Genomic DNA, 24880 nt, shown 5'->3' on the forward strand with positions numbered 1-24880 from the left:
GTCTTTTGATCTGCCTCTTGTGGTGTGGGAGCTGGGCTTTGGAAAAGTGGGTGTGGTTATATCCTGCCTGGTTGGCCCTGTCCGGGGTTATCGTCGGACGGGACCACAGTGTCCCCTGATTTCCCCCCCCCCCTCTATGCTGCAATAGTCTATGTGCCGGGGGGCTAGGGTCCGTCTGTTATATCTGGTGAAATTCTCCTGTCTTATCTGGTGTCATGTGTGAATTTAAGTATGCTCCCTCTAATTTTCTCTCTCTCCCTCTCTCCTAGGACCTGAGCCCTAGGACCATGCCTCAGGACTACCTGGCTTGATGACTCCTGGAAGTCCCCAATCCACCTGGTCGTGCTGCTGTTCCAGTTTCAACTGTTCTGTCTGCGGCTATAGAACCCTGACCTGTTCACCGGATGTGCTACCTTGTCCCGGACATGCTGTTTTCGTTTCTCTCTCCCTACCACACCTGCTGTCTCGACTTCTGAATGCTCAGATATGAAAAGTCAACTGACATTTACTCCTGAGGTACTGACCTGTTGCACCCTCTACAACCACTGTGATTACTATTTGACCCTGCTGGTCATCTATGAACATTTGAACATCTTGAAGAACAATCTGGCCTTAATGGCCATGTACTCTTATAATATCCACCAGGCACAGCCAGAAGAGGACTGGCCACCTCTCAGAGCCTGGCTCATCTCTAGATTTCTTCCTAGGTTCCTGCCTTTCTAGGGAGTTTTTCCTAGCCACTGCGCTTCTACGTCTGCATTGCTTGCTGTTTGGAGTTTTAGGCTGGGTTTCTGTAAAGTCCTTTGTGACATCTGCTGATGTAAAAAGGGCTTTATAAATACAGTGCCTTGCGAAAGTATTCGGCCCCCTTGAACTTTGCGACCTTTTGCCACATTTCAGGCTTCAAACATAAAGATATAAAACTGTATTTTTTGTGAAGAATCAACAACAAGTGGGACACAATCATGAAGTGGAATGACATTTATTGGATATTTCAAACTTTTTTAACAAATCAAAAACTGAAAAATTGGGCGTGCAAAATTATTCAGCCCCTTTACTTTCAGTGCAGCAAACTCTCTCCAGAAGTTCAGTGAGGATCTCTGAATGATCCAATGTTGACCTAAATGACTAATGATGATAAATACAATCCACCTGTGTGTAATCAAGTCTCCGTATAAATGCACCTGCACTGTGATAGTCTCAGAGGTCCGTTAAAAGCGCAGAGAGCATCATGAAGAACAAGGAACACACCAGGCAGGTCCGAGATACTGTTGTGAAAAAGTTTAAAGCCGGATTTGGATACAAAAATATTTCCCAAGCTTTAAACATCCCAAGGAGCACTGTGCAAGCGATAATATTGAAATGGAAGGAGTATCAGACCACTGCAAATCTACCAAGACCTGGCCGTCCCTCTACACTTTCAGCTCATACAAGGAGAAGACTGATCAGAGATGCAGCCAAGAGGCCCATGATCACTCTGGATGAACTGCAGAGATCTACAGCTGAGGTGGGAGACTCTGTCCATAGGACAACAATCAGTTGAATATTGCACAAATCTGACCTTTATGGAAGAGTGGCAAGAAGAAAGCCATTTCTTAAAGATATCCATAAAAAGTGTCATTTCAAGTTTGCCACAAGCCACCTGGGAGACACACCAAACATGTGGAAGAAGGTGCTCTGGTCAGATGAAACCAAAATTGAACTTTTTGGCAACAATGCAAAATGTTATGTTTGGCGTAAAAGCAACACAGCGCATCACCCTGAACATACCATCCCCACTGTCAAACATGGTGGTGGCAGCATCATGGTTTGGGCCTGCTTTTCTTCATCTAGGACAGGGAAGATGGTTAAAATTGATGGGAAGATGGATGGAGCCAAATACAGGACCATTCTGGAAGAAAACCTGATGGAGTCTGCAAAAGACCTGAGACTGGGACGGAGATTTGTCTTCCAACAAGACAATGATCCAAAACATAAAGCAAAATCTACAATGGAATGGTTCAAAAATAAACATATCCAGGTGTTAGAATGGCCAAGTCAAAGTCCAGACCTGAATCCAATCGAGAATCTGTGGAAAGAACTGAAAACTGCTGTTCACAAATGCTCTCCATCCAACCTCACTGAGCTCGAGCTGTTTTGCAAGGAGGAATGGGAAAAAAATTCAGTCTCTCGATGTGCAAAACTGATAGAGACATACGCCAAGCGACTTATAGCTGTAATCGCAGCAAAAGGTGGCGCTACAAAGTATTAACTTAAGGGGGCTGAATAATTTTGCACTCCCAATTTTTCAGTTTTTGATTTGTAAAAACGTTTGAAATATCCAATAAATGTCGTTCCACTTCATCATTGTGTTGATTATTCTTATATCTTTATGTTTGAAGCCTGAAATGTGGCAAAAGGTCGCAAAGTTCAAGGGGGCCGAATACTTTCGCAAGGCACTGTACATTTGATTGATTGTGTGCCAAATCATCGTCTGAGCAGTTGGGCATCAGATTGCTATATCATATGGGTCGCGTTCCCCTGCTCAGACGTTGCATGCATCAGCCAATGGTTGATACTGTAGTTCCAAAGACCGAAGTGAACAACTATTTTTATGAAATGCGACAGTACGGCTATATTACATTTTGTGAAAGAAAAATAGCTTAAAACTTGTTTACCGAAAAATATTCTGAAATACAGTCAAACTCTTGACGTGGTGTAAAGTATTCATTTTGGGATGTTTGTGTGGGTTTTTATTGTATGAAGGTGAGTGAATGTGCTTTAAAAGTGGTAAGATGTATTGATTGTGTTCAATATACTAGGCCCATAGATGGTTTAAAAGGATAGTTCACCCAAATTACTAAATAACACGTTGGTTTCTGTACCCTGTAAGCAGTCTATGGACAAGGTATGACAGCAATCAATTGGTTTCCACATGCTAACGTTTTAGCATTTGTGGCACAAATCCCATTCAAGTCATGGGATGGATGCTAGCATTTATCTAAAATTGATTGTGAAGCTCAGCAAAGTCACATATAGATGTTTTGAATAAGATGCGGGAAAAATGCTCATATCCGTCCCATGGTTTAAAATGATTTGTGCCACAAATGCTAAATCATGGAAACAGTGCCAGGGAAACAAAACCAAAGTATGGATTGCTGTCATGACTTGTCCATAGATTGGTGTAATTACCCTGTAAGCAATGTAATATTCTAATTTGGGTGAACTATCACTTCAAAATGGATGGCCACACTGTAATATGGAAGGAAGGGTCTCAAAGGCTCCATCTAGTGTAGAAGACTTGAAGAAGTCCCAAATTATACTTCATTTAAACGCAGATGGTTGTTATAAAAGCAACCGTCTAGGAGCTGTAAAAAGTTCAATTACACTGAACAAAAATATGTACGCAACATGTAAAAAGTGTTTATCCCATGACCTGAATTAAAAGATCCCAGAAATGTTCCATAAGCACAAAAAGCTTATTTCTCTCAAATGTTGTGCACAAATCTGTATACATCCACTTAGTGAGCATTTCTCTTTTGCCAAGACAATCCATCCAATTGACAGGAGTGGCATATCAATAATCTGATTAAACAGCATGATAATTACACAGGTGCACCTTGTGCTGGGGACAATAAAAGGCCACTGTAAAATGTGCAGTTGTCACACAACACAATGCCACAGATGTCTCAAGTTGAGGGAGCACGCAATTGGCATGCTGACTTGTAGAATGTCCACCAGAGCTGTTGCCAAAGAATGTAACGTTTATTTCTCTAACATAAACCTCCAACATCTGTTTGTTTTAGAGAATTTGGCAGTATGTCCAACCGGCCTCAATGGTTAGAACTTTCGATATGAAAACAAATGGTAATATCTCAAACATTTATCGCGTCCTCGCTCCTCGTCTCCTTCTCAAGACCCATTGGATGAGAAAGCCAGAAGTCCCTCTAAATGTATCCAATGGGGAAAGGAGACGACGCGAGGCGTATGTATTCAGAGATTTCAGAGAAAGGAGATAGTGATCCTAATGGCAATTACCGGAAGACCATCATAACGCCTCACCAGCAGAATGTCGACCAATCGTGTTCACGTTCTATGGTGCGTCACGCGGTTGCTAAACTAATTGTAACGCAATCCATCCTTAACTTGGCTATTTTCCTCGAAAGTACGCATTGTCACGATTCCAAAGCTATACGATATTACAGACAACAAGTTAATTATCTCAGATCTATGAAAAGATTTTCAATGTTGTACTTCTTGTTGACGAAATTCATGCTAATGGCTGTTTTTTGGAGCTGGCGCTCAACTGACTCCTTGAAGGAGAGTTGTAATTGTCACATAATCGCCCAGAATGCAACGCGCGGCCCATTGACGACGGGTTGGCAACGCACACAAGGGGCCTTAATACGGTACCAACGGAGTTTCCCATCTCCTCACAAGTATATCCTCCCTACGGCTGCGGACGTAGCAAACAGGAAAAAATAGAAGTTGTGAAATGACATCGAAAATTCACGGAATTATGATTTAAACACGGTATTTTAGTCGTATTTCTGTACTACTTTAAACTGAGCATACAGTACATCGTTGACATGGCAGGAAAGCGGCGGGAACTACCGTCTTGGATGGCAAGGAACGATGAGGACAGAGTGAAAGATAAGAAGACACTGAAGAGGATAACTTCAGGCAAGAGAACGAGGAAACGAGTTGAAAGGTGGGCAGTGCAGTTTCAAGGACAAATTAACCTGATATTCTTGAGATATGAAATAATACCTATACAATAGGTGGGCAGTGCCCTTACGAAAAACATTGCAGTCAGAATCAGTTGCGGTCAGACAGTGCCGTTTAAGATTAGGACGTTTTTTTTTCATGAGCTTGGCTTTATTTCTATTACAGAATATTGGATGACTCATTCTTATTCCATTCACCCAGTGCAATGTTAGTTACAGCGATAGGTTTCGGCTACTACATGATACTCGAATTTCCCCTATATCCACCATGAGGTTGCTACAACCTAGGGTGCACACAGGTGTGACACCTCTTCGCTTGTGGACTTCAATGCACAACACATCAGCTGTATGTGACCAGACGAAAAAATATTTCCAAGCCAAACCCCTACACACAGCCTACATCGTTGTCACCATATTAGCTGGAGTATATTGGCTAAAGTAACGTCATAGTCAGCCTAGCTAATGGAACTAAGGCGTTAGTAAACCCGCTACAATCATAGAGTAAAGGCACAGTCAGTAAGCAGTTACAACGGTGGGCCCTGGTGGCAATAATTTATAATACCAAAAGCTTACCTTGATTTGGAAGAGTTCCAGTGTTGTGTTGGAAAGCAGGTTGTTTAGGTAGGCTAAACTATCTTGCTGCATTTGCTAGCTAAGTAAGTGAAACTGAAAGTGAAAAAATGACAATCCCCCTCTATATATTTTTTTCTTGCTTCTCTTTCATTTTGGAAGAAATGTATTTGTTAACTGTTGTCTTTCTCTCTGAGTCAACTACTCACCACATTTTATACACTGCAGTGTTAGCTAACTGTAGTTTTATTTTATTTATTTTATTTATTTCACCTTTATTTAACCAGATAGGCTAGTTGAGAACAAGTTCTCATTTGCAACTGCGACCTGGCCAAGATAAAGCATAGCAGTGTGAACAGACAACACAGAGTTACACATGGAGTAAACAATTAACAAGTCAATAACACAGTAGAAAAAAAGGGGAGTCTATATACAATGTGTGCAAAAGGCATGAGGAGGTAGGGGAATAATTACAATATTGCAGATTAACACTGGAGTGATAAATGATCAGATGATCATGTACAGGTAGGATATTGGTGTGCAAAAGAGCAGAAAAGTAAATAAATAAAAACTGTGGGGATGAGGTAGGTGAAAATGGGTGGGCTATTTACCAATAGATTATGTACAGCTGCAGCGATCGGTTAGCTGCTCAGATAGCTAATGTTTGAAGTTGGTGAGGGAGATAAAAGTCTCCAACTTCAGCAATTTTTGCAAATCGTTCCAGTCACAGGCAGCAGAGTACTGGAACGAAAGGCGGCCGAATGAGGTGGTGGCTTTAGGGATGATCAGTGAGATACACCTGCTGGAGCGCGTGCTACGGATGGGTGTTGCCATCGTGACCAGTGAACTGAGATAAGGTGGAGCTTTACCTAGCATGGCCTTGTAGATGACCTGGAGCCAGTGGGTCTGGCGACGAATATGTAGCGAGGGCCAGCCGACTAGAGCATACAAGTCGCAGTGTTGGGTAGTATAAGGTGCTTTAGTGACAAAACGGATGGCACTGTGATAAACTGCATCCAGTTTGCTGAGTAGAGTGTTGGAAGCGATTTTGTAGATGACATCGCCAAAGTCGAGGATCGGCAGGATAGTCAGTTTTACTAGGGTAAGCTTGGCAGCGTGAGTGAAGGAGGCTTTGTTGCGGAATAGAAAGCCGACTCTTGATTTGATTTTCGATTGGAGATGTTTGATATGGGTCTGGAAGGAGAGTTTGCAGTCTAGCCAGACACCTAGGTACTTATAGGTGTCCACATATTCAAGGTCGGAACCATCCAGTGTGGTGATGCTAGTCGGTCATGCGGGTGCAGGCAGCGATCGGTTGAAAAGCATGCATTTGGTTTTACTAGCGTTTAAGAGCAGTTGGAGGCCACGGAAGGAGTGTTGTATGGCATTGAAGCTCGTTTGGAGGTTAGATAGCACAGTGTCCAATGACGGGCCGAAAGTATATAGAATGGTGTCGTCTGCGTAGAGGTGGATCAGGGAATCGCCCGCAGCAAGACCAACATCATTGATATATACAGAGAAAAGAGTCAGCCCGAGAACTGAACCCTGTGGCACCCCCATAGAGACTGCCAGAGGACCGGACAGCATGCCCTCCGATTTTACACACTGAACTCTGTCTGCAAAGTAATTGGTAAACCAGGCAAGGCAGTCATCCGAAAAACCGAGGCTACTGAGTCTGCCGATAAGAATCTGGTGATTGACAGAGTCGAAAGCCTTGGCAAGGTCGATGAAGACGGCTGCACAGTACTGTCTTTTATCGATGGCGGTTATGATGTCATTTAGTACCTTGAGTGTGGCTGAGGTGCACCCGTGACCGGCTCGGAAACCAGATTGCATAGCGGAGAAGGTACGGTGGGATTCGAGATGGTCAGTGACCTGTTTGTTGACTTGGCTTTCGAAGACCTTAGATAGGCAGGGCAGAATGGATATATGTCTGTAACAGTTTGGGTCCAGGGTGTCTCCCCCTTTGAAGAGGGGGATGACTGCAGCAGCTTTCCAATCCTTGGGGATCTCAGACGATATGAAAGAGAGGTTGAACAGGCTGGTAATAGGTGTTGCGACAATGGCGGCGGATAGTTTCAGAAATAGAGGGTCCAGATTGTCAAGCCCAGCTGATTTATACGGGTCCAGGTTTTGCAGCTCTTTCAGAACATCTGTTATCTGGATTTGGGTAAAGGAGAACCTGGAGAGGCATGGGCGAGGAGCTGCGGGGGGGCCGGAGCTGTTGGCCGAGGTAGGAGTGGCCAGGCGGAAGGCATGGCCAGCCGCTGAGAAATGCTTGTTGAAGTTTTCGATAATCATGGATTTGTCGGTGGTGACCGTGTTCCCTAGCCTCAGTGCAGTGGGCAGCTGGGAGGAGGTGCTCTTGTTCTCCATGGACTTCACAGTGTCCCAGAACTTTTTGGAGTTGGAGCTACAGGATGCAAACTTCTGCCTGAAGAAGCTGGCCTTAGCTTTCCTGACTGACTGCGTGTATTGTTTCCTGACTTCCCTGAACAGTTGCATATCGCGGGGACTGTTCGACGCTATTGCAGTCCGCCACAGGATGTTTTTGTGCTGGTCGAGGGCAGTCAGGTCTGGAGTGAACCAAGGGCTGTATCTGTTCTTAGTTCTGCATTTTTTGAACGGAGCATGCTTATCTAAAATGGTGAGGAAGTTACTCTTAAAGAATGACCAGGCATCCTCAACTGACGGGATGAGGTCAATGTCCTTCCAGGATACCCGGGCCAGGTCAATTAGAAAGGCCTGCTCACAGAAGTGTTTTAGGGAACGTTTGACAGTGATGAGGGGTGGTCGTTTGACTGCGGCACCGTAGCGGATACAGGCAATGAGGCAGTGGTCGCTGAGATCCTGGTTGAAGACAGCGGAGCTGTATTTGGAGGGCCAGTTGGTCAGGATGACGTCTATGAGGGTGCCCTTGCTTACAGAATTAGGGTTGTACCTGGTGGGTTCCTTGATGATTTGTGTGAGATTGAGGGCATCTAGCTTAGATTGTAGGACTGCCGGGGTGTTAAGCATATCCCAGTTTAGGTCACCTAACAGAACAAACTCTGAAGCTAGATGGGGGGCAATCAATTCACAAATGGTGTCCAGGGCACAGCTGGGAGCTGAGGGGGGGTCGGTAGCAGGCGGCAACAGTGAGAGACTTATTTCTGGAGAGAGTAATTTTCAGAATTAGTAGTTTGAACTGTTTGGGTATGGACCTGGAAAGTATGACAACTTTGCAGGCTATCTCTGCAGTAGACTGCAACTCCTCCCCCTTTGGCAGTTCTATCTTGACGGAAGATGTTATAGTTGGGTATGGAAATCTCTGAATTTTTGGTGGCCTTCATGAGCCAGGATTCAGACACGGCAAGGACATCAGGGTTAGCAGAGTGTGCTAAAGCAGTGAGTAAAACAAACTTAGGGAGGAGGCTTCTGATGTTGACATGCATGAAACCAAGGCTTTTTTTCGATCACAGAAGTCCACAAATGAGGGTGCCTGGGGACATGCAGGGCCTGGGTTTACCTCCACATCACCCGCAGAACAGAGAAGGAGTAGTATGAGGGTGCGGCTAAAGGCTATCAAAACTGGTCGCCTAGAGCGTTGGGGGCAGAGAATAAGAGGAGCAGGTTTCTGGGCATGGTAGAATATATTCAGGGCATAATGCGCAGACAGGGGTATGGTGGGGTGCGGGTACGGCGGAGGTAAGCCATGCTGGTTGTAATGGGTGAGGTCACCGCATATGTGGGAGGTGGGACAAAGGAGGTATCAGGGGTATGAGGAGTGGGACTAGGGGCTCCACTGTGAACTAAAACAATGATAACTAACCTGAGCAAAAGTATACAAGGCATATTGACATTTGAGAGAGACATACAGTAATCACAGGTGTTGAATTGGGAAAGCTAGCTAAAACAGTGGGTGAGACAACAGCTAATCAGCTAGCATAACAACAGCAGGTAAAATGGCATTGACTAGGCAACGGGGCTGACAGAATGGAGTACCGTGATTAATGGACAGTCCAGCGTGCATCAGCTATGTAGCCAAGTGATCAGAGTCCAGGGGCAGAGGTGGATGAGGCAGGGGGGCTGGACTGGCGGGTGTTATCCAGGTTTTTTTTTTTAAACAGTGACTAAGTAGCTTGTAGCTAGTTAGCTGATTCGCTTCTGGAGGTTCTTGAGTGTGATCTAAAAATTTAAAATAATAGCGATTCCGTATCACATTGGGTGAGGCAGGTTTCCGGAAGGTATAAACAAATTTTACAAATCGGGAAGAGATAGAAAGTACATATGGGCCACTGCGATGCAGACGGTTAGCAGGCCTGTGCTAACAGATTAGCAGGCCAGGGTAAACAAGGTAGTAGTTAGCGGACCTGGGCTAAACAAGCTAGCAGTTAGCATGCCGAATTAGCAAGCAAGGAGATAGCGAGGGCTAGAGAGTTAGCCTTTGGAGGACGTCGCGATGGGGTGAGTCTGTTTATTCCTCTTCATGCAGTGACATCGGTAGACCGGTCGTGGATCCGGGTATAGAAACCCAGGAGTATGCTAGGAACACAGGAGCTCTGGCCGGGCTAGCTTCAAGCTACGTGGGTGGAAACGCTAGCCAGGAGTAAACAACCAGGGTTGCGGTTTAGCTCGATAGCTAGTTGTGAAGATCCAGCTGAAAAAAATGTTCCGTTTGCGGAGAGAATCCGGGGGTAAAAAATAAATAGGTCCGTTATGCTCTGGTTAGCGTCGCGTTGTTCGAACTGGCGAGAGCTTCCCGAGGTAAAGGTTAGCTGATGACCGGTTAGCTGAAGACCGCTAGCATAGCTGGTGGTTAGCTGGCTAACTTCAGTTGAGGGGTTTCAGTTCCGAAGTAAATATAAATACTCTAGGAAAAGTAGCTACATTGGGTGAGGCGGATTGCAGGAGAGTATTTGGAAGCTTAGGTTTAGCAAAATGTTTTTAAAGATATGTGAAGAAAAATATCTAAAACGAAAAAGAGACGGTATTTACAGATATTTACAGAGAGACGATACGAGAGGACGACTTACTGCTACGCCATCTTGGAACCCCATGCTTTCAGTACTAGATTAAATATCTGATCCATTGATTGGGTGGACAACGTGTCAGTTCATGCTTCAAGAGCCCTGATAGGCTGGAGGACGTCCTCCAGAAATTGTCATAATTACTATGTAAATCAGGGGTTCTTAAACTTTTTTTCAGGGGTTCTTAATCTTTTTCAGCCTGGGACCCAAATGAGAAATTCACGCTTAGGAAAATATGCAACTATAAATAAATATTGGTACATTTCATTGCCCTTATTCCTAAAACAAATGCAATATAGACAAAACAAATAACATTGAAATTAAATATCCATATATCTATTCGGGTTTATTTTCCACCATTAAAAACACTCTTACATATCTGTCTCAGTTGGAACTTTTCTAGGTTGCTTTTCTAGGTTGCTGTTAAAATACAATAAATCCTTTTAATTCTGAACTGGAATAAACTTATTGATCACATCACACAGATGTACAACAGAACACACAGACAGGCAGTTTTTGATTTGTAACAGTCTCGAACCAGGGACCCTCTGCACACACCGACAACAGTCATCCATTTACATTTACATTTAAGTCATTTAGCAGACGCTCTTATCCAGAGCGACTTACAAATTCTCGAAGCATTGTTACCCATCGCTCTACAAAAGCCGCGGCCCTTGCTGAGCAAGGGGAACAATTACTTCAAGGTCTCAGAGAGAGTGATGTCACCGATTTGAAATGCTATTAGCGCACACCCCGCTAACTAGCTAGCCATTTCACACCGGTTACACAACCCTAAGTAACAGTACAGATGAAAAATAATCAGGCCTACTGTACATTTTACTGTGTACATTATTGTTGAAAGAAAGTCTAGGTTGGAACTGTTGCTGTTAAAATACAATACATATTTTTTCATTCTAAACTGGAATAAACTGATTGATCACATCACACAGATGTAGACCAGAAAACACACACACACACAGTCCTAATGAGAGGTGTGTAGCTGGTTGAAGTTTTCAACAAGCATGTATATTCTGGGCTCCGTTTTGAAGTACAGTAGGCCTGATCATTTTATTTTAATCTGTACTGTTACTAGGGTTGCACTAACAGTAGCTTGCTTGCTTTGGTGAATGTTAGCTATTAGCTGTATACAAGGCCAGGGGATTGTTTGAAAGAGAAACTCACATCTACTACAATGAGAGATAGTTAGTACTCCCTTTTTTCTGATTATAATCAATCACCTGTTATAAAATGACAACAATGCCTTGCTAGCTGACTTACTTTTCCATTGTCGAATCACTGTTTCCTGAAGCATTCTGCTCTGTTCTCAAAGAACTCCCTGGGTTTGCCATCATGCTGTGGATGTTTGGTCAGGAAGTGTCGTTTTATTAATTTGTTAGTTTTGAGAGACTCATTACTAAGCACTTCCCGACACAAAACACATTGTGGTCGCTCCTCGTTACAAGTTTGTATGAAATAGAGAGAAACTCATTGCTGTATATGCGTTTCATGACAATTGAGCTCAGTCAGAACTTGTGGCTAGCATGAGTCCATTTGATGACAGCGGTGAGTGATGGCAAGTGGGAATGACAAGTCAGTGGCAGACAGCGCATCATCTGCTGCTGAACGACAGCGCTGCATTGTGTGTGTCGCGGAGTGATCTTCAAGAAAACTACAGAAAAAAGATCTGGTAAACCGCGAAGCACACAGGCATCTCCCTGTCACACTTGTGCAGCTGCCAAACAGAGCAGAGACCGCTGCTGAGCAGAGACTTGGCCATATCAATTCCTGTAATTAATTATACATTTAGTCTGACACGTCGCGACCCACCATTAACAGGTCTGCGACCCATACTTTAAGAAAGGCTGGTGTAAGTCTATGGAAGGGGGTGAGAACCATGAGCCTCCCAAGGTTTTGTATTGAAGTCCATGTACCCAGAGGAAGGTGAAAGCTAGCTGTCCTCCGGCTACACCATGGTGCTACTCTACAGAGTGCTGCTGAGGCTACTGTAGACTTTTTGCAAAATGTAAGGGTTTCGTCAATTCGAATCTGGTATCAGGATAAATATGACATTGAGTCACCGATTGTATGCTATATATTTTTTATTAGCTAAGCAATAAGTGGTAAATGCAATTTTCGTATATACAGGCTCTCTGTCACACCTCGCAGGGCAAACAGAGAACTGAACTTGTTCCTGACAAAATTATTATAATATACTCTGACAGAAGTAGTTCCTGCTTCCGAGACGGCCTGTCGCAGAGTAGAGACTGGGCGTGGTTTAGACTCACCCAGCCTATCGTTGATTGTTGGCACACGAGCTGGTACCAGCCCCCGGGCGCTCCAGTTGATAGATGTACGGTAACTGTTGCTGTGTAGAATATCCATGCGCTCACACCCTAGACACCATTATCTGGTTCTTGTTATTTCTAAGTTTGTTTAACTGCCTACGTTCTGTACGTGTCTCCCACAACTCATGATAGCTGCCTACACCTCAAGGCCAGCCACAGCCTTTCCACTAGTCACACCATATGTTGCAAAATGTAGCTTTTAACATACACAGACACCCCCATGATAGGCCAAGCATATTTTCAATCCTCACAAAAATAGTGTTTTAATCAATTATTTGATGTGATTATATTTATAGTTTTATCTAAAAATGATAACTTTTCAAATGTTTTACAATTGTAATTTTTTATGAAATTCACTGAGGAGAATGGTCCTCCCCTTCCTCCTCTGAGGAGCATCCACTGGTCAGAACGCAGTATAGCTGCAATACACTGTACTGCAGTTATATATTGCTTCCAAAATAAGTTTTTTACTGCAGTAATTTTGCACTTTATTCTGAAAAATACCACAGTTAGTGCAATTTTACTGCATTTTCAAAACGGCAATTGTTTTCTGTAGAGTGTGGTTTCAACCACTAACTTTTCTATTTTTCAACTAAAAGTAACCTGATGGCTATATGAAAAGCATTCGTTTTCTGCACATAGGACTTAATTTTCCCTCTCTTGCTGTCCAGAGTGGGCTTCTACTGCATGAATGAAAAGGAGCTGGTGGAGGCAGCTGTCAGTTATTTGAATGATTTTGGAGGTGGAGAAGATGGAGCTCGTCATGATGACAAACAGGTGATGTTCCATAGACTGGGCGATGATTCACTGAGGGGTAAGGGGGGGTTGCAGCTAACTAGCTTAGACCACAGTATGAAGGACCTCTAGTGGGGACCCACAGCTGTTATTTGATCTAATCCAGAGCCAGCACACCTGATTCAACTCATCAGGTAATCATCATGCCTTCGAATAGGTGGCTCAGGTGAGCTAGTTCAGGGCTACAACAAAATTGTGAAACATCTGGTGGGGAGGTTTAAATCATTCCTAGTGGATATAACTGAGCTATTTCTGTCTTATCCAATTCACCCTGTATATTGCATTCATTCCTACAGGTCAAAAGGAGTGTGGTGGGCTGCTCTATGAATGCAAAAAACAACTGTGTCAAGGAGAAGAAGAGGAGGCTGTCTGAGTTGGACGTGGTGGCCCAGTCCTCAGACTCTGATGCACAGGAGAGGACGTATGTCTCAGAAACGGACATCGATGTAGCCGAGGACACTCTACTGTACGCTCAAAACAACAACACAGAGCAGGGCCCTGAGGGTCAGTGTTCAGGACCAGGTCATGACGATGCTGATAGTCCAGGGGATTTGGCTCAGGATGTTGGAGCAGAGGACCACTCACGGTCACAGTCTCCCACAGCAGACGATGATGCCCTCAGGCTTGTAAGGGAGATATTCTTCACCTGATGATAAACCACAGAACACTTTGAGATGCTTTCCTTACAAACTGAGATGTAGACTAGAGTATATTACAAATAGTCAATTGGTGCAAATGGGACCCATAACATGAATGATTTCCTTCTCTGCTAATAGTGGGTTCTTGCTAATGTTAGTAAATACATCTCCATTGAAAGCATTTATGAATACAGGATTAGAAAAGGCATTGGGGCTAAAAACTCTCACTAGGTGCAACTAATGACGTGTACAATATTAGGCGCAACTGCTCAAGATATAGTTTCCCCTTTAAGAGCAGTAAAAGGGCAATGACATACTTTGTAATAGAAACAAAAATATATCATTTTGATTAAAGAATAAAATGTGACTACTGGGATATTCTAAAGATACTTCTATTGATTCAATTTATTTTATTTTTAAAGCTGCAATATGTCACTTTTTGGTGACCTGACCAAATTCACAGAAATGAGAGAAATCTTTGTTGACCATCAACATAGGCTTATGATCAACAGGCATGTCATACACTTCACAATTTTGATGAATAAATCATGTACATTTGAGACTCGTGAGCAAAATTGGTGGTTTTAAAATTAACAATGATTATAAGGTAAAGTAGGTTCACACTCTTACTGGAACATGACAGTTATCCAAAAGGTATGCAATATCTTTTTAATTACTTAGGGTAGTGGTCAATTTATTAAAATGACTGTAGCATTTTTGTCGTCAACATTACCGACCACAGTACAGTAGGACTATAGTAGTAGTCAAAGAGCAAAGTATCTCGGTATCAGAATTTATATTGGAAACTTAATTTGATTTAAAATATGCATCCATGTACAGAACAGAACACAAACATGAAAACAGACAAAATAAAGTTATGAATAGTATGTTTTGAAAAACATTATATAGACAGTCATAAAATGTACACCCTTTTGGTTGATCATGTTGAACACATTGAAAAACTTGAAATAAACAAATCAAAAGTTAACATGTTTTTCCTGACCAGCAGACAAATGTTTGAAGTCAGTTAGGGGTTGCTGAACATTTCCTCTTATTTGAACACTAGGGAGGACAATCCCTTGTTGGTTACCAGCAAGCCTCTCCACTGGGTTATTAGTTATCATTGGGATGTCGTCTTCTCTTAGCTGCCGCCTCCCTGTCATCCAGGTGAGTACAGCTGCTGTAACCAGCTCAGCATTAACAAACACACAGACATAGTACCCTGCTGTCATACCAGCCAATGACACATAGTTAAAGTGGAGCCCCACAAACACACAGAGGCCCACAAGCATCAGTAGGCTGGAAGCAGCGAGACAGCTGACACTGAACCACAACACCCCTCTGTCATCACAGCAGACTGCAAACAGAAAGGCCATGAGGGCAAAGGGCACCAGCACCAGTGGAATATACAGACTCATAATGACCAGAACCCTGGGGATATCCACTAATACACCAGCGGTGGTAGCCATGTTGTTGTTTTGATCATCACAGGTAACTCCAACATCTTGTCCCTGGAGGCAGACGTTGAAAGGGCTGATGTTGGCCTCACTAGAGCTGACCAACTGGCCGTGTAACACGATGAGGGCGTAGAGCTGCTGGGTGAGGATGAAGACGAGGAAAAGAGCCACCGGAGGCCAGTAGCGTGGAGGTCTTCTGGTGCTGTGCTCCATGAGAACCATCACGAGGAGCCTGTAGGAGTCAGTGCACTTTCACTACCTCTTCTTGCCTCGAGTTGGGGTACTGTGGAGAAAGTAAATAAACAAGATAGAGGGGTCTATCGTTGGACATGAGAAAAAGTTAAACCTAACGTTTTTCTCAGTCTCAAAATGTGCATCAACCAATTACAATCCTGAACGTAGTTGTGTGCGATGGGACCAGCTACAATGTAGTGTTCTATCAGATAACCTGCCCTATGCTAACCTCACCAGCTGACAGTAATTTCCTGTAACAAATTACACATCAGCCTATCAAAGATCTTAAAGGCCCAGTGCAGTCAAAAATGTGATTATCCTCTTTCCACACTACGAGGTCAGAATAATACTGCGATTAGGATGATAATGCCCTCAGTGTACGAGCCGTTTGAAAAGACCAACAAAAATTTCAACACTTTTTGGTGTGATGGAGTTTTGGCCTGCCTAGTGGCCAGTGATGTAGTGCAATTCCTTTAGGTGTTGTCATCAAGGCAAAGGCTGGCTACTTTGAATAATCTCAAATATATTTAGATTTGTTTCACACTTCTTTGGTTTCGACATGATTCCATGTGTTATTTCATAGTTATGATGTCTTCACTATTACAGTGGTTCCTCCTTTAAAATTTGCGTCATACTGCGGCACACCTTGCGGGCTGCTGCAGCATTCCGTGGAACGTTATCTATTTGTCAGCCATTTTTTCTGTTAACGCAAGTTATTGCTAGTTTGACCACCAGAGGGCATCTTTGAGAAGCATTTGGTAGTCTTCCGTATTGACATTACCAGAGAATTTAAGACCTTTTTTTGTAATAACATAGTATATGGGATTGATTAAGAAATTGTGCTTAATTAATTTGCTTAATATTGTGGTGTTTCTATTCAGAGAAAAACAAAATCCGAAACCATTAGGGTTTCCATTAGGATGGGAATGGAAAATATGGTGCTGTACAACAGGAGGATGGAGAAGGCTGTCCTTGTAAATAATAATTTGTTCTTAACTGACTTTCCTAGATAAATAATGGAGCGTAAGAGCATAACATTTCTGCACCCTAATTTTCTAATTATTGTCTAGCCAATACCCAAACAGAGATTAAGTGAAAATAAAAATCTCATTGATGTATCAAGACTAGTCCCCATGCTTGCCCCAGAGCAGAGCGAAACAGTGCAAAAAAAAGGTTAACCTCAACATCCTCTTTAAATAAATACCATTTAACAGCACATTACTCAACACTAGTGAGACTAATTTCCCCTACAGAATATCGAGAAAAAAACTGTTTGTCAATGACATGACTCTCCTCCATAAAATTACATTTAGAGGATTGGAGGACACAATTATCTATATTCTCAGATATTCCCACAGATCTTAAAGGGGTGTTTATATAATTCTAAATTAATACATAATTATAAAATCGCTTTGTCTAAAAAGTAACAATATTTTGGAGATTTCGTTTTAATTTTAGAGTGAGAAAAAGGCCATTCTTGAACTTGGGGTGAGACAGTCTCACTAATTTGTAAATAAAGGCAGTTTGTTATTTCAAATTATTTATTTCAGGAGAAACCTAAATGGATTATTTAGCAGACATCACTTACTTATGTTCATGAAGATGACGGGCAATCTGTAATCTGCTGGCATTATGGCACAACATCACTCTAATTACAGTCAGAAGACACTTGAAGAAACTTGCATGGACTCATGGAAAAGCTCAGTAAGACATGATAGATATATTTTTTTTAAATCAGAACATTAACCCTGTGTGTTCGCTTGTTTTGTACGGTTCTGTAGTTTCAACCCTACGATTTGTCTGACAAACAAAGAACTTTGCGTCCTGCAGGCCCAGATCAAAACTTGCGAGACATTCAAGAATGTCATCCTCACAGACGAATCAACCGTGGCCCTTGAGCAATTTTCTCAAAATTGCTTCAGAAATAAAGGGAAAGATCAAGAAGGTTAACGAAAGCATAAAGATGTTGAAGAAATGCTGTTTTGAGTTAGATATGTAACACTTTAGAGTACTTAAGCATCGAATACATTACATTGCAAGTTGAGAGATTTCCACAACAGTAGCCGGGGCTATAAAAAGTATTGTCCTGCTCATAGGAAACATTTGCATGATGGGCTACATTCTTTGTGTTTACACAAACTTTTAGAGTTCAAGATTTACAAATGTGCGCTTTCATTATTAGTTACATTGTTTCAGTTCGAACGTGCAGACTTTTTTTCTTTAAATTATCGTTTTATGTAGGATGCTACATTTTTGACCAGTTGCAATTGTAAGTAGGACAAATTTAAAAAATCCTACTTCTATTAGGCTTTTATGCATCAGACTACCTCAGCCAGTTAAGTTGTTTTATGTAGGTCTAGGCTCCAAAGAAATAGACACCAATTAAGCCCTCTTGTTGTTTGTAAAGTAAAATTAAAATGAAGATTGTTGAAATGAAATGCTCAACTGGTGTAGGTTCTCCATCTGTTGGTGTGCAACACCTGCATAAAAGAAGTTATCTATATTTTTAGGCACCAGCCACTGTTCACCTCCTATTGAATGTGCTGCAGTTGCCACCAGTTGTTTTTATAAATTGAACATTTATTTAACTAGGCAAGTCAGTTAAGTACAAATGCTTATTTACAATGACGGCCTACCCTGGACAAACCCGGATGACGCTGGGCCAATTGTGAGCCACTCTACGGCACTCCCAATCACGTTCGAATGTGATACAGTCTGAATTCAAACCAGGGACTGTAGTAAAGCCTCTTGCACCAAGATGCTGCGCCACTCGGGAGCCATGACAAATATACAGTTGAAGTCAGAAGTTTACATAAACTAGTTTTAATGACTCCAACCTAAGTGTTTCAACAACTCTACAAATTTCTTGTTAACAAACTATAGTTTTGGCAAGTCGGTTAGGACATCTACTATGTGCATGACAAGTCATTTTTCCAACAATTGTTTACAGACAGATTATTGCACTTATAATTCACTGCATCACTCCAGTGGGTCAGAAGTTTACATACCCTAAGTTGACTGTGCCTTTAAACAGCTTGGAAAATTCCAGAAAATGATGTCATGGCTTTAGAAGCTTCTGATTGACTCAAATGATATCAATTAGCCTATTGGAGGTGTACCTGTGGATGTCTTTCAATACCTACCTTAAAACTCAGTGCCTCTGCTTGACATCATGGGAAATAAAAAAAATAATCAGCCAAGACTTCAGAAAAAAAATTGTAGACCTCCACAAGTCTGGTTCATCCTTGGGAGAAATTTCTAAATGCCTGAAGGTACCATGTTCATCTGTACAAACAATAGTACGCAAGTACAGTGCGAAAGTATTCGGCCCCCTTGAACTTTGCGAACTTTTGCCACATTTCAGGCTTCAAACATAAAGATATAAAACTGTATTTTTTTGTGAAGAATCAACAACAAGTGGGACACAATCATGAAGTGGAACGACATTTATTGGATATTTCAAACTTTTTTAACAAATCAAAAACTGAAAAATTGGGCGTGCAAAATTATTCAGTCCCTTTACTTTCAGTGCAGCAAACTCTCCAGAAGTTCAGTGAGGATCTCTGAATGATCCAATGTTGACCTAAATGACTAATGATGATAAATACAATCCACCTGTGTGTAATCAATCTCCGTATAAATGCACCTGCACTGTGATAGTCTCAGAGGTCCGTCAAAAGCGCAGAGAGCATCATGAAGAACAAGGAACACACCAGGCAGGTCCGAGATACTGTTGTGAAGAAGTTTAAAGCCGGATTTGGATACAAAAAGATTTCCCAAGCTTTAAACATCCCAAGGAGCACTGTGCAAGCGATAATATTGAAATGGAAGGAGTATCAGACCACTGCAAATCTACCAAGACCTGGCCGTCCCTCTACACTTTCAGCTCATACAAGAAGACTGATCAGAGATGCAGCCAAGAGGCCCATGATCACTCTGGATGAACTGCAGAGATCTACAGCTGAGGTGGGACACTCTGTCCATAGGACAACAATCAGTCGTATATTGCACAAATCTGGCCTTTTTGGAAGAGTGGCAAGAAAGCAATTTCTTAAAGATATCCATGAAAAGTGTCATTTAAAGTTTGCCACAAGCCACCTGGGAGACACACCAAACATGTGGAAGAAGGTGCTCTGGTCAGATGAAACCAAAATTGAACTTTTTGGCAACAATGCAAAACGTTATGTTTGGCGTAAAAGCAACACAGCTCATCACCCTGAACACACCAACCCCACTGTCAAACATGGTGGTGGCAGCATCATGGTTTGGGCCTGCTTTTCTTCAGCAGGGACAGGGAAGATGGTTCAAATTGATGGGAAGATGGATGGAGCCAAATACAGGACCATTCTTGAAGAAAACCTGATGGAGTCTGCAAAAGACCTGAGACTGGGACGGAGATTTGTCTTCCAACAAGACAATGATCCAAAACATAAAGCAAAATCTACAATGGAATGGTTCAAAAATAAACATATCCAGGTGTTAGAATGGCCAAGTCAAAGTCCAGACCTGAATCCAATAGAGAATCTGTGGAAAGAACTGAAAACTGCTGTTCACAAATGCTCTCCGTCCAACCTCACTGAGCTCGAGCTGTTTTGCAAGGAGGAATGGGAAAAAATTTCAGTCTCTCGATGTGCAAAACTGATAGAGACATACCCCAAGCGACTTATAGCTGTAATCACAGCAAAAGGTGGCGCTACAAAGTATTAACTTAAGGGGGCTGAATAATTTTGCACGCCCAATTTCAGTTTTTGATTTGTTAAAAAAGTTTGAAATATCCAATAAATGTCGTTCCACTTCGTGATTGTGTCCCACTTGTTGTTGATTCTTCACAAAAAAATACAGTTTTATATCTTTATGTTTAAAGCCTGAAATGTGGCAAAAGGTCGCAAAGTTCAAGGGGGCCGAATACTTTCGCAAGGCACTGTATGTTTTGTTTGATAAAGTTCATATTTATATTTTTAAAAATCAGTTTACATTGGCGTGTTACGTTCAGTAGTTCCAAAAACATGCAGTGATTTTTGCATAGCCACATCAATTTGACAGAAATACTCATCATAAAATGTTGATTAAAATACAAGTGTTACACATGGAATTATAGATATACCTCTCCTTAATGCAACCTCTGTCTGATTTCAAAAAAGCTTTACGGAAAAAGCAAACCATGCAATAATCTGAGTACGGCACTCAGAACAAAAATTTAAATATCCGCCAAGTTGGAGTCAACAGAAATCAGAAAAAACATTATAAATATTCCTTTACCTTTGATGATCATCATAATGCACTCCCAGGAATCATAGTTCCCCAATTAATGTTTGATTTGGACTATAATGTCCATTATTTATGCCCAACTAGCTACTTTTGCTAGGGCGTTTAGTACACAAATCCAAACGCTCGTGCTCAATACTGCCCCTGCAGCCATAAGAAGTTTTTAAACATGTGTGTAGGTAGGTGTGGAAAGATAGATACAAATGATTTGTTGCAAATTGGGGAGGTTCACACCAAGCTCGGCTATTAGACAATTATTTAGTAAAGGTTGAATAGTCTATTGTTCAGCTAATAGCCCATCCTGCTACACTTGTGAAAAACTAATAATACTTTTTCCCCTTTCCAGATGTTCAAGATTCTAATTGATAAAATGTTTTTAGCCACAATCGGCCCCAATCAATACATTTGGGCATAATCGATAGCGTGCTGGACATCGGGCTAGAATGTGAGGGTTCGAAACCTTCTCCCTGCTTGTTTCATTACATTATTATGCTGGTCTCAGAGCAAATAGCCTGGATTGTTACTCCCATCTCGTTCCTCGCTCTCTTCCACGCCTCATTCTTCGCCCGAGTGGCTCGCTTGTGGGCGTGCTGGCAGGATGTACTGTACGGTTTTTATTCTGTATATATGAATTACAAATCAGCCTTCACTTAAATCATGTTTTTAAATTCATTAAAAATCCTACAACGTGACTTTCTGGATTTTTTTTCTCATTTTGTCTGTCATAGTTGAAGTGTACCTATGATGAAAATTACAGGCCTCATCTTTTTAAGTGGGAGAACTTGCACAATTGGTGGCTGACTAAATACTCAACTCTATGAGCTATTCTTCCAGGGCCCGGTTTCCTGATAGAGTTGGAACAAAGAGGTAGACCGATTATGATTTGTCAACGCCGATACCGACACAGATTATTGGAGGACCAAAAAGCCGATCCTGATTAATTGGCCATTTTTATTTATTTATTTGTAATAATTACAACAATACTGAATGAACACTTATTTTAACTTAAAATAATACATCAATAAAATCAATTTAGCCTCAAATAAATAATGAAATATGTTCAATTTGGTTTAAATAATGCAAAAACAAAGTGTTGGAGAAGAAAGTAAAAGTACAATATGTGCCATGTAAGAAAGCTAACGTTTAAGTTCCTTGCTCAGAACATGAGAACATATGAAAGCTGGTGGTTCCTTTTAACATGAGTCTTCAATATTCCCAGGTAAGAAGTTTTAGGTTGTAGTTATTATCGGAATTATAGGACTATTTCCCTCTATACCATTTGTATTTCATTAACCTTTGACTATTGGATGTTCTTAGGCACTTTAGTATTGCCAGTGTAACAGTATAGCTTCCGTCCCTCTCCTCCCTGTGGTCGAACCAGGAACACAACGACAACACCCACCCTCGAAGCAACGTTACCCATGCAGAGCAAGGGATACAACCAATGCAAGGCTCAGAGCGAGTGACGTTTGAAACACTATTAGCGTGCGCTAACTAGCTAGCAATTTCAATGCTTGACGCACAACGAAGACCTGCTGGCAAAACGCAACAAAATGCTGTTTGAATTCTTGTTTACGCGCCTGCTTCTGCCTACCCCCGCTCAGTCAGATACTTAGATACTTGTATGCTCAATCAGATTATATGCAACGCAGGACACGCTAGATAATATCTAGTAATATCATCAACCATGTGTAGTTAACTAGTGATTATGATTGATTGTTTTTTATAAGATAAGTTTAATGCTAGCTAGCAACTTACCTTGCTCCATTCGCGTAACAGGCAGTCTCCTTGTGGAGTGCAACGAGAGAGAGGCAGGTCGTTATTGCGTTGGACTAGTTAACTGCAAAATTAGATCCCCCGAGCTGACAAGGTGAAAATCTGTCGTTCTGCCCCTGAACGAGGCAGTTAACCCACCGTTCCTAGGCAGTCACTGAAAATAAGAATGTGTTCTTAACTGACTTGCCTAGTTAAATAAAGATTACATTTAGGTGTAAAAAATAATAATAAAAATTGGTGTCCACAAATCCACAAATATTGTTATGAAAATTTGAAATCATTCCCTAATTAATCGGCAATCCCGATTAATCCCGATTAATTGGTCGACCTCTAATCCGATTACATAGGTTCGGTTTGTTCCTAGCAGAATTTGGCTAGGTGAAGTGAACGTCTGTGCTCGCAGACTCCATTAAAATACCTTTGCTTGAAAAACAAGGAAATATTACTGCCGTAGCCAGCACACTTCCTCAAAATAGTCTGATTTAATCTAAAATAACTCAAGAAATCTAATTGATTTCAACGTTTTTGCAGAGCAGGTCTTAGTCGCTCAATTTCCATCTAACTAAGATGTTTGGTGCAGTATTTCTCAAGTGAAAAAATGTGCATGAAAACTAGTCATCTGCCGTTGAATGAATTGAAGAATCCCTACTGTTGACCAATCACCCACGAAGGGGCGTAGACTTCAGCTACTGAAATTCAACAAGCCTCAAAACAGTTGAAGAAACCCCCTGCCGAACACCAAAACGCGTCATAATATATGCATTAACTGTTCTGACTGGGAAGCATGCGGTAAGCTTTAGACTTTTGAGTGTTTTAACGATGCATCTTTCCTGCACTGGCTGAAGATGTAACCAGCTTTTCCCAAAACACCACACAGGAAGAACGTTCGCTATGTGTCGTTGAGTCATGTCTCGATACTGATAGAATCGAAAGAAAGGCAGCACTGCTCTCAGATGATCTTAATTTAAATCTTACCATAACATTATAATTATTCCACAATGGAAACAGATTATTCAGACATGATTTTACCTCGTTTTTATCTGAGTTTCTGAGAAATGCTGCGTTCATGTGCTTAGTCCCAACTAGGAAACTCTGACATTACCAACTTCCTAACTGGTTGTAATTATACACGTGCCGCATTCAATGAATCAGCAAGTCAGAAATGTCTCAGTTCTGACTAGCATGTGAGTGCGGAAATGGCACCATAAGGAGGATCCCACAGATTTTCTAAACCCAGAGGAGCAACATCACAAGACTTACGGGAACACTTGCGAAGCAGACCAGGGTTTGGGGTTAGAGAAGTCAATATGAGAACTGAAACATTCTTCCGCTAATACAGGAGTTGTGTTTGTCCTATCAAATGAGAAGAAAAAATGCATCTCCAAATTGAAGCTCTTGGGCTGCATTGGTATTTTGACCAATCAGGCTTCCCTGTGTAAAGGCAGCCTTAGAGCCACAGTCTGTATGATTTTCAGTCACTTCATAAAAAATATATAGGCAAATCACTTTATATATCCCTTGAAAATGCCTACCAGGACTATTTGCATTGTCCTCCCTAGCAGTCAGAGACCACTATGATGACGCACCAAACGGGTTTGATGGATCGCGGGAAAATAGCAGGAATAGGTTTTTGTAGGCCACAGTCCAAGCTCATGTCTTCCAATGGTACGACTGCTGTTGGCATCCAAACATTATCCAACATTAATAAATGCTTGGAGTTAAGTATGACAGCAGTGGTGTAGTCTATGGCGATAAGGATGTCACTTATTATTGCCATCTACATAGCACATTGATGTGAATCACTGCTGCTCTCATTTAGCTATTTGTGCCTTACGGATTGTGGTTGTTGTGGATGGCTGTTCACAAATATAAATATTTGAACCCAATAATGGTTGATTTCAAGAAGTTGACGGCCTAAATGAACGGCCTACCCTGGCCAAACCCTCCCCTAAACCAGACGCCGCTGGACCATTGTGCACCGCCCTATGGGACTCCCAATCATAGCCGGTTGTGATACAGCCTGAGATCGAACCAGGGGCTGTAGTGACACCTCGAGCACTGAGATGTACCGCTGCGCCACTCAGG

General features: G+C 41.9%; 1 protein-coding gene across 1 annotated transcript; it reads left to right on the forward strand.

Moving 5' to 3' along the window:
• The first annotated feature begins 4346 nt into the window (after positions 1–4346).
• si:ch211-127m7.2 lies at positions 4347–14605 on the forward strand. Its single transcript, XM_046347076.1, has 3 exons — positions 4347–4690; positions 13302–13407; positions 13722–14605. Exons 1-3 carry the CDS (start codon positions 4569–4571, stop codon positions 14073–14075), a joined length of 582 nt encoding a protein of 193 aa, XP_046203032.1. The 5' UTR covers positions 4347–4568; the 3' UTR covers positions 14076–14605.
• Positions 14606–24880: the final 10275 nt, after the last annotated feature.

Source organism: Oncorhynchus gorbuscha, linkage group LG04 (assembly GCF_021184085.1).
Source record: "Oncorhynchus gorbuscha isolate QuinsamMale2020 ecotype Even-year linkage group LG04, OgorEven_v1.0, whole genome shotgun sequence".
Taxonomy (NCBI): domain Eukaryota; kingdom Metazoa; phylum Chordata; class Actinopteri; order Salmoniformes; family Salmonidae; genus Oncorhynchus; species Oncorhynchus gorbuscha.